Source organism: Hipposideros armiger, unplaced genomic scaffold (assembly GCF_001890085.2).
Source record: "Hipposideros armiger isolate ML-2016 unplaced genomic scaffold, ASM189008v1 scaffold_383, whole genome shotgun sequence".
NCBI lineage: Eukaryota > Metazoa > Chordata > Mammalia > Chiroptera > Hipposideridae > Hipposideros > Hipposideros armiger.
The window spans coordinates 1059131-1069339 of NW_017731733.1; the positions used below are offsets into that span (position 1 = coordinate 1059131).

Sequence of the window (10209 nt, forward strand, 5' to 3'; positions counted from 1 at the left end):
TCACTGATACAATAATGCCCTTTTCTTTTTCTGCAAACCATTTTCAGTGTGAGTTGTCTGCACAATTCTGCTCTAAGAGAAATAAAATTCAAACTATCTTTCAAATCCAGACAACTTTTTCATGTGGACTATCTTCTACATCTAGACAACTTTTTCATTTTGAGTTGTGCCATATCCTCTTATTTAACAGAATGCTTAAACTTTCAAACATGTAGTATTGGATTACTTTATTAGTTTAGCACTGAATATAGCATTCATTTATTATACCATACTCAGCTGAGCAGCTGGGTCCCTAAAAATGTCAGTCTTACATAAAAGTAGTGACTTTTTCCTTTATCGATTAGTACATATTTTAACAACAACAGTGAGCTATGGGAGAAATCTTCTTTCTAGCCACATTTATTTTCAATGTTTTGCTCCTTTCTCTTTAAGAATAGCATTAGCTCTGAGGTGTTTTATTTGTTGACTAACATTTATAGATCAACTATGTGCAAAGCTATGGTATGTTTTCAACCAAATAGTTTTAATGAGCAAATACAGAATTAGCAAAAAGGAACTAGGCAGTTTTTTGTTTTGTTTTGTTTTTTCCCCCCTGTTCTTGATGTTTTTTTTTTTTTCCAGTGACAGAATTACTGGCAACAGCTTTATTGAGCTGTCTGCCTACTTGCTCTCCAAAAGGCCCTCGCATTGGTCTTCCAGGTTAAGACGTTATGCCTCTAGGAAACTCCAGTTGAAATAGAAATATTTTGTTACACTTGGGAAAGTTAACTCATTAAAGCCTTTAAAAGTACCATTATTGAGGTACTCACAAGATGTTAGCGTCCAAAGGTTGTTTTTGAAAAACATCTCAAATCCATACTACAGTAGATGGAATAGTCTAATGAGCCCCCATATAAACATTATGAGGTTTATGGTTTATTGATGTTTCTCAAGAGTCAGGGCAAAACCTGGGGAGGTTGCACAGTGGGAGGTTGGGCAGTCGGTGGGCCACACATGCGGGCAGGACAGCTTAGGGCTGAGAGAGGAGAGGCCCACTTCCAAATAAATAATTAGGGGGCCAGACTATATCACACTGTCATTGGATCATTCTCCTGAAATGCATGAAATACTAATAAATGAGATGCTAACCAACAGGACCTAGCCCAATATGATTTAGATGAATTCTGCCAACTCTTTCTGAAAAGGGATCATAAATATTTTAGGTTTTGTGGGCCATATGATCTTTGTCACCACTGTCAACTCTCTCCTTGTAGCGCAAAAGCAGCCATAGATAATAGAGCCACACAGCCATTGATTATACAAAGAATGGGCATGGAGGTGTTCCAATAAAACTACAAAAACAGGCAGGGGCCAAATTCGGCCTAACGGCGGTAGTTTGCCAACCCTTAAAAATTGCCTGACCCTGGAAATCGATTCTCTGTGCCTTTGAATCGGCCTGTAAGCCTCCGGAAGTTACTCCTTCTATTCCGGTACCAAGAGCTACCCAACAACTGCCAAGTTCCTCGCAGCCTTCATGCGTGGGACAACTCGGCAGAGCCACGGCACAGTTGTCAAAGTTTGTGAATTGGGCACTTGATTCTCTCCTCTTGCGCCCCTCCCAGCCCTCGCTCTCAACCGCAGGGGGACGTGAACCGAGTTGTGGTGCGCCTGGGTGGGCTGCGTGGGCTTCGGGGAAGGGCACGCGGGCACTCACGAGCAGGTGAGAGCGCAGAAAAGTTGGAGCCCAATCAGCACCGAGTTGAGCTTCCGCGCCCCAACCTTCAGGTGACCCCGCGCGGCGACGGCGGCGGCAGCGGCAGTAGCGGCAGCGACCAGAGCCCGCAGCAGCTCGGAGCGCCTCTGGGAAGAGAGGAGGCGAGCTCAGCGCATCGTCACTGCCACCCGAGCGCCCAGCTCGGCGGTCCAGGACTGGGTGGGAGACGCCTTAGAGCCGGGACGCAGCATCTTCCTTGGCCCCCAACGACGGTGCAGGCGGGCTGGGGGGCGCCCGAGAGTGCGGGCCGTGCGGCGCGCTGTTGTCTCCCCTCCCACCGCTGGTGAACACTGGAGGTGTGCGTGGCTGCCGCTGTGGCGACTGCGGCCGCGGCAGGAGCCGCGAGTCGGGGCCGCCCGGGTTGCGCGTCGCCAGGGCAGCGGCGGCGGCGGCACCGCCTGTGGCTCAGGATGCGGCCGGGGGGCGCGCTGTTCGCCCTGCTCGCTAGCCTGCTGCTGCTGCTACGCCTGCTCTGGAGCTCGACCGATGAGCCCGCCCGCCCCAGGTAACCTGCCTGCTGCACTCGGGGTGACCGGGGGTTCTGTGTGTCCCGCCGTGCGCCCGCGGGGGGCCCCAGCCACCGATTCGCCCGGACTTGGGCGCGCAGACTTTTGGCCGCTGCGAGGACCAGCCGCGGAGGCCTGAGGATGGTGTGGGATGGGGGGCGTCCAGGAGACTGGACTGGGTGAGTGGGAGGTACCAGAGGGGCACCAACTGGGGTGGAGAGGGACCGGTCAGTGTTGTGAAGACCCCAGCGTGTGCGTCGCTCTGGGCAAAGAAGCTGCAGAACGGGTCCTGCCGTCGGGTTCCGCATCAGTGTCCAGAGCTCTCCATGCCTGTCGTGTGCTTTCCCTTCCTTCCCGCCCTCAGCTCGTTCAGATGCTGGGGTTCCGAAGGTGCCCGGGGAGCCAGGGCGCAAGGGCAAGACCCAGCCTGGCAACGAGCGCGGTGCCCCGCCTGCCAGCCAACTGCTCCCCGCGAGGTTTAACAACTTAGTTTTCTTCCTGGCTGTGCAGGCTTTTGGTGGAGGAAAGCAGGGTGCCCACCCACGGCACCCCCGCCGCGCTGAGAACGCTCAGGAGCCCGGCGACCTCGCTACCGCGCGCCACGAACAGGTACCCTAGGTTGCCGGGCGGGGATGGGGCGCGGCTGCACCGGCAGGCTTCGCTTCGACTTGTCTGGCTGGGACAAGATTGAGTGGATGAGAGAGAGAAGGAGAGAGAATGTGTGTGTGCACACCCGCGCCTGTAACTCCTCACTCCCTCAGTCTCCCCCGTAAAGCCCGTTCCTCCATGTGGAGGTTTGTGGAACCAAGGGAGATCCGAAAACAGCTGCTCTTAAAAAAATGGGTGCTGAGTTCCCCTCTCGATAATGGTGTGATGGAAACCCCTGAGAGAAGCAGCTCAGCCTCTCTTTGAGGGATTTGGTCGGTTTACCTTACGCCTTTATGCTTGCAAGTGCACTGGTGTAAGATTCCCGTTTGGAAGAATGGAATTCTGAGTATGATGTCAAGAATGGTTTTATCCTTAGTGAACGGAGACTGAAAATTGTTCTTTTTCACTCACATGTGTATTTATGTGCAATAATTATTTGGTTTTTATCTTTTTTTTTCTGAGTATAAAACGCATAAATGCTTGGTGCAGAAAGTTAGATAATATGAGAAATGTAACTATAATACTCAGAGTCCCACCACCCAGAGATCACATTAAAGTTTTGCTCTATATTCTACTAGTAGTTTTTCATATATATATGTGTGTGTGTGTGTGTGTGTGTGTGTGTGTGTATGTGTGTATATATGTATATATGTATGTTTATACACATATATCATCTATATGTATATTTTAAATATACTTAAGATTATACTTTGTAGTTGGTGTTCTGCCTTTTTATTAAAAAATTAGACATCATTACATTTTACTCCCCAAAACGTTGCTTTTGATTGTTGCATAATTCATCATATGAATATGCCATATAATCCACTTAACTATTTCCAGTTTAAGATAGACATTTAGATTGCTTCCTGTTTTGTTTTTGGTTTTGCTTGGCTTGCTATTAATAATTCTATTGAGTACATTCTTGTATGTAAATCCTCATCTTAAATGAATTCTTCAGGACGGACTGCTAGAAATGGGACTGTTTGGTCCAAGAGTAAGTACATATTAGGTTCTAAAATACATAGGGCCAGTTGCTTCCTAGAAGAGTTGAATCCAATTGCATTTCACCAGCAGATTGTACTGTTTTGTGCCTCAGCATTGCTATTATTGTTGCAAGTATATTGCAATATATTTTCCTTTTCTTCTCCTCTAGCGCTTGTGAATCCCTTTTCCTTTATATATTCTTCTGTATATTCTTGGCTCTTGGGCCATCTTAATCTTCTGATTGCGTAACTCAAGGTTCCTGTGTGGCTCCTGCATGGTCATAAGGGTGTGGGGGAGCCTGGAAGAAATCTTAAGGTGTAGGAGCAACACCCCCAGAACCCTCCTATTGGAGGCACTAAGAAATCCTGGAGTAACAAAGCTTTTGAGAAAAATATTGACCTATGCTTTTATTTTATGCAGAGTCGTGTACTGCAGGTAGCCTCGCTTTCCAACAAACTGGGAGCATTCCATCTTTTTTCAAGTCCTGGCACTGTTTGTTACGCTTTCTGGGGTTGCCCCTTGGGGAAACTTGGAAAGAATGTACTAATTAAATTATCTGGTCCTAGGCTTTTTTTGAGGTACTTCTTTGATGGATTTTTCAGCTTCTTTTGGCATACTTCTTTTCTGCTTGGCACACTTCTTGAACTAATATAGGTAATTCATATTTTTTTTTTCCTAAATGTGGTTCATTTTATTAAAATTTTAAAATTTATATCATTCTGTTGTTTTTTAAAAACCGGTGTTTTGATCTATTTTATATCTCCTTTATTGTATATGATTTTGATTATGTAGCAGGGGTACAAATTTTAGTCTATCCTACTTGGTTGTGTAAAGAAATTGTAGTTTATTTGTCCTTTTCCTTTGCCCTCTGGGGTGGCTTCTCAAATTTGTCCTCTTATGTTCCTGAATTATTTTTTCTGAAGTGTCAGCTCTCTGTTTTGCTCTAAAACAGTAAACCTATTACATTTTTATTCTTTACTTCAAAAGAAAAGTTTTTTCTTCAGATTTCACCTTATCACACATCATTTTACATCTTAGAAAACACCTAAGTACTTTTTAAAATCTCACCTTCCATTTCTTATTTGTTATTTTCTTGAGAACATGAAAGCAAATGTTTTCTAAAGATTTCATGTTTCTTATAGTAAATATTTTTTAAAAGTAGTATTTTTCTTCACATCTTAAGAACAGCAGCCTCCCCTTACGTTATAGAATCTTCCATAAGTTTTATGTTTTGGGGGACTTGTTTTTAATTTAGATTTCCTCATGTGAGGAGACCTGTCTCTGGCCTTATGCTCTTCAGACTTAGGACACTTTTAGAACTCCTTGTGGTCCCCACTAAGAAGCAATGCCCCTTCTTAGAGGTCACACCACACGAGAGGCTAAACCATATAGCCCTTAAACAAATGCCTGATTTTTAAAAATTTGAGTTAAAACAATTATGGTAAAACACCCATAAACTAAAACTTAGTAATTTGAGTTTTTAAAAAACAGTTGGGGTAAATACAGGGAACATCCCATTTACCCATTTGAGTTTTTAAATACTGGACCTCAAAGCTATTTCCTGCTTCCGTGTCTTGATCTCATGGCTGTCAGAAAGGGCATATATTCCGGGGTGATCTGAATCAACCTGGACTTTTGCTGCTAGGAATGGTGCATGACAGATGTCACCTGAAGTCCAGAGAGGGCTGTGGTCTTGGGGCGCTCCCCGTATCTGCCACTCCCTTTATGTCCTGGGTGCAAGATTGAATTCCTTTCCTGTCTGCTTCCATTCCTTCAGTGTTGGTTTATAACATATTATAATAGAAGTAAAATCTCAAGAGGGCATAGAAGGAGAGCAGTGAACCAGAAGCACCCAGACAAGCCCCCGCTGTACCATGAAGCAAGTCCTCCCTGTGTGGGAGCAGCCACCTGATTTTCTGGTTGGGACAGGCTTTCTACTTCCTGAGGGTAAAGAAAGGTCAACAGTGGGAGGAAGATCAAAGCCTCTCTATTTTTTTCCTCCCCAGCCCTGCCCTGTTTCAGAGGTAAAATTTTACATCAGCTGCTGGTAATTTCTCCGTGTGGTTCCACGTGCCCTCTGGTTAATATTATTTCTTCCTCAAATCTGACAAATTTCTGAAGCAGCTATGTGTGGTTGTCATTTTGTATAGACTGGTGTACTTTTATAAGGATGTAAATATCTGGAAGAGAGAGAATCAGGCACTGTGTACTCTCTACTGTCTTCTACTGAAAGTTGTAATAATGTTTTATTTGACATTTTTCCTGTTGTGTATGTTGTCTATGTTCACCCTGGGATCGTAACTATGAGCTTCAGAAAGTTCATGACGAGTGTGAATTGGAGCTTGAAAAAAGGGCCGTGTAGCTCAGCAGAACTGTGGAACGGCCGATTTTCACCCTCTTATTCCTTTCTTCTCCACCCACCAAATTGATGAAGGCTATTGAATTTTACTTTCGAGAACAATATAATTCACGTTTGTATCTTTACTTCTTTGCTTTTTAAAAGTAATGATACCGTACATGTCCTGATTTTAAAAATTCAGTATGCTTTCAAATTGCCTTGGGTCTTATTTCTGACATAATTTGAAATGAGGCTTTAAATCTTGCATTCTGCCTCTTTTCGTACTTCCTAATCTTTGGGTCTTAATTGCAGCCCTTCTCTTTCAAGGTTTAGAGGGTGTTCTCCATTTTCAGCTCTAGTTTCACTTGCCTATCTCCCCATGTTCTCTGTGTGGAAATGGGTTTCGCTGGTGCTCCCCAGACTGGCATTTTCCCATCCCTTTGCTCTCTGGTGCCTGTGTCACAACTTCAGCCGCTCTAGTGAACGCTGCAGGACACAGTTGTCCCAGGGAGCTGACCAGAGAGGGAGGGCATCCGAACATGGGCTGCAGTCACAGCCGGGGTTTGTGGGTACATTGCCAGGTGACGGGAAAGCCAGGATGAGCTTGCAGGACAGCAAGAAATGTCCTGTTATTTCCTTTGCTTTGTGGGGTAGGGGGGATGAGGCGATCAGGAATTCCTGAAGAAATGGCCTCTGATTGGGACACCTCTCACTTCAGGTGTTGTTGGAGGTGGAACTTGGTTTGCTGTTATGCTCATGTAACTGTACTACTTCTTTGATAGGGCCTCTCTTCACAAGAGGCTGGGTGTTTTCTTTTTATGACTTGAGAGGCCACATTTGACATGCAGACAATACTGTTCACACCCATATGTCAAAATGAAGGCGGGTCCATCGAAACCTCAGTCACAATTGCCTTAGTGTGGTCTACCCTTGCGTATTAATTCACTGTGCCCTTAATAGACAGTTTCCTTGAGTCAATAGGCATTAGGGTGAATTGGAAACAACAAAGAAAAGCCTGACTGCCTGGTGGGAGAAATGATTTTTTCGGGAGTGCTAGAGAAGCACAAACATTTTGAGAGATTAGGTGCTAATAGGAAATAGTGAGAAAACAGGCTTGGACACAGTGGAAGGGATATGAAAGAAGAAAAGGAAATAAGTATCTCTCTTCATCTGCCAGGTGCAGTGGTTCTTTTTAAAGATGCTCGTCTTAGCTGCTCTGTGGTTTACGGGTACAAAGGGTCTACAGCCTCTCATTTGGTGGCAGAAAAGGAAGGTCGTTAAAGAGTCACTGACACCGTGACTAAACTTGAGGAAAATGTTCTTGTGTCCTGATGTGTTATTTTATAGCTTCTTTTGCCATTAAGAAGATGGTTATTGCTATTGTATCTCTATCTGTACACGTTTAAGAAGTTGCTTATCCAGGGCAGTTAAATTGATCTTGTCTGTACTTTCATATTTCAAAAACTTAATTTTGTTTCATGGAGTACTAAGAATTCTTTGGACATGTGGCAGATAATCAGTGAGTAATTCTTGGGAACATTCTTATCCACGGGCATATTTCTAAAGGTAATTTTATAGGGCATAACCTGTGCTTTTGAAATTATTGTAAAAGAATTTGCATTATCTTGTTAGTTACTGTAAAAACACTAGGATTCTCTAACATACCATTCTTAAGCTGTAGTATTCCAAAACATTGAGGTTGTAGGTTATAAAGACCAGTCATTTTGAGAAATGATTAAAATCTCTCACTGGTTGCTGGAATTTCAGTTGGAGTACAGTGGTCCTCTCATATGCTGTCTTTGGAGGATATATACAATATTCCATATATTCTTTTTGAGATTATATCTCAGTATTTCCTTACTCTATGGAATAAAATGTGTGATCCCCAAACTTTCTGTTTGGAATGTATCCTTTAATGCTATAGTATATATTTTATAATGTATTTGATAGTTTGTTACTTCAGAGGAACACATCCTATATGTTTATATTTTTCAACACAGTTTTACTGTTTGCACATTAACTTTGTAGGCAAATTTTTGTGTTTTTGCTTTGAGAGTTCATCCAACACTCCCAGTGCATTTTGGGGATACCAAAGTACTCATGTTTTCTGTCTGGGGAATATTATTCATGGAATAGATTGTAGTTTGGTGAGGTCTGTTCCTTGTCTATATCCCCGCTATAATCTGGAACCCCACCATGTTGGGATTTGAGTCCCAATTTTTTGTCTAGACAATGGTACTAGGTTTTGGGAGGTACACTGTATAATGCTGCATTGCAAGATAGACATGTAGTAAGTTTTAGATTATAAAATACTAATGATAGCAACCCTGATTTTATAGCTATATACTCATATATGAGTATATAAAATAAAATTTTGTAATTGGAAGATGACTTAAACCTGGAGGGTTGAAAACTCATGTCTATAATCATTTCTTAAAAGAAGACTATACATAGGGCCCCCCGAGTGGCTCAGTTGGTTAAGAGCTCGCTCAAGAGTTTGAGCTCTGAGCAACAGCGGTTTGATTCCTGGCCTGAGCTGAGCAGCCACTGAGCTGCCAACAGGTGGCAGGATGGCTCAGCTAAAAAAAAAAAAAAGAAAAGAAGACTATACATTAACAAATAATTTGAATAAGCAGACATGAAGTTTTAAGATATTTGTACTTAGAATTTTTTAAAATAAAAATTTAGAGATTGGCGAGCATGTATCTCTACAGTCCATCTTAGGACCCCTGAGCATTGGCAACATTTCATAGAAATGTAAATAAGAATAAAAGGCATGTCCAAAGCAAAAATGCAGTGTTATTCAGGCTTCTACTGGAAGATCCTTTGTAACCATATTCTAAGCTAAGAGGTCTTTCCCAAATAAAAAATAATTGATTATAGAGTGTATTAACTACTTATATGTGCAAACCCTAGGCTGTTTTTGTAGAAGAAGCTCTTAACAATGGAAAAAAATCTTGATTTTACAGAATTTTGAGCACTATAGATTTCCTTCATTTTCCTTAAGAGTGGTGAGAATTAGACATGTATCACATTTAAAAGATTGATTTATCTGATCTTTGCAATAAAAACAATAAAAATCAGAAATGAGCTGCTTTTTGGAAATAGTTTCAAATGTGGAACTTTCAGTTAGTTTGGTATTTTTAATAAATGTAATTTTATTTGGTGTGGCAAATTTTTTAAAATGAAACTTACTTATATTAGTTAACAAACTTAAAGAAAGGTAGCACTTCCTTCAGATGGTGGAGTGAAGATAGTCTCCACATGCAGTTGGGTTTCCACATGCGAAAAGATGAGGTTTGATCCTTACCTCACGCCATACACAAAAAGATTATCTCAACATGGACCATAGACTTAAGAGCTGAAAGCATAATCCTTCTAGAAGAAAACAGAAAATTTTCATGGCCTTGGACCAGGTAAAGATACAACACTAAAAGTATAATCAACGCAGGAAAAAATTATATTTTATGAAAATGAAAACCTTTTGTGCTTCTACCTACCTCTCTATACTAAGAATGTAAAAAGATAAACCACAGACTGGGAGAAAATATTGGAAAATCATATAGCAATAAAAGCGTTGTATACAGAATATATAAAGAATTCTTACAACTCAATAACAAGAAGAGAAACAATCTAATTTAAAAATAGGCAGAAGATTTGAATAGACATTTCACCAAAGAACATATACAGATGATATAGATGACTAATAAGCATATGAAAAAAATGTTTAATCTCTTTAGTCATTAGGAAAAAACCCCAATGAGATAACCACACCTTCTTTGACAGATTTTCTAGCAACTGTGCCATGTCATGGGGTCAGCTCCCGCCCAAGGGTTATGCTTTACCACTGAAACTCATCACAGTAGTCTTTTGGTATGACCAAATAAATTTTTATTCACACAGGCAGGGAAGTCCCGAGGTGGGCAAGGGGAGGATGGCTCTCCAGGAAAAGCTCCAGAATGTGTGTGTGTGTGGGGGGG

At 42.2% G+C, this 10209-nt stretch overlaps 1 protein-coding gene across 1 annotated transcript in view; it reads left to right on the top strand.

Moving 5' to 3' along the window:
• Window positions 1-2014: 2014 nt before the first annotated feature.
• The window catches only part of ST8SIA6 (ST8 alpha-N-acetyl-neuraminide alpha-2,8-sialyltransferase 6), a 134224-nt gene continuing 126029 nt past the window's right edge, over window positions 2015-10209 (top strand). Inside the window, exons 1-2 of the mRNA XM_019662919.1 lie at window positions 2015-2258; window positions 2770-2868. Of these exons, the coding sequence (XP_019518464.1) occupies window positions 2164-2258; window positions 2770-2868 (194 nt within the window). The 5' untranslated portion in view covers window positions 2015-2163. The remainder of the gene's footprint in view (window positions 2259-2769; window positions 2869-10209) is intronic.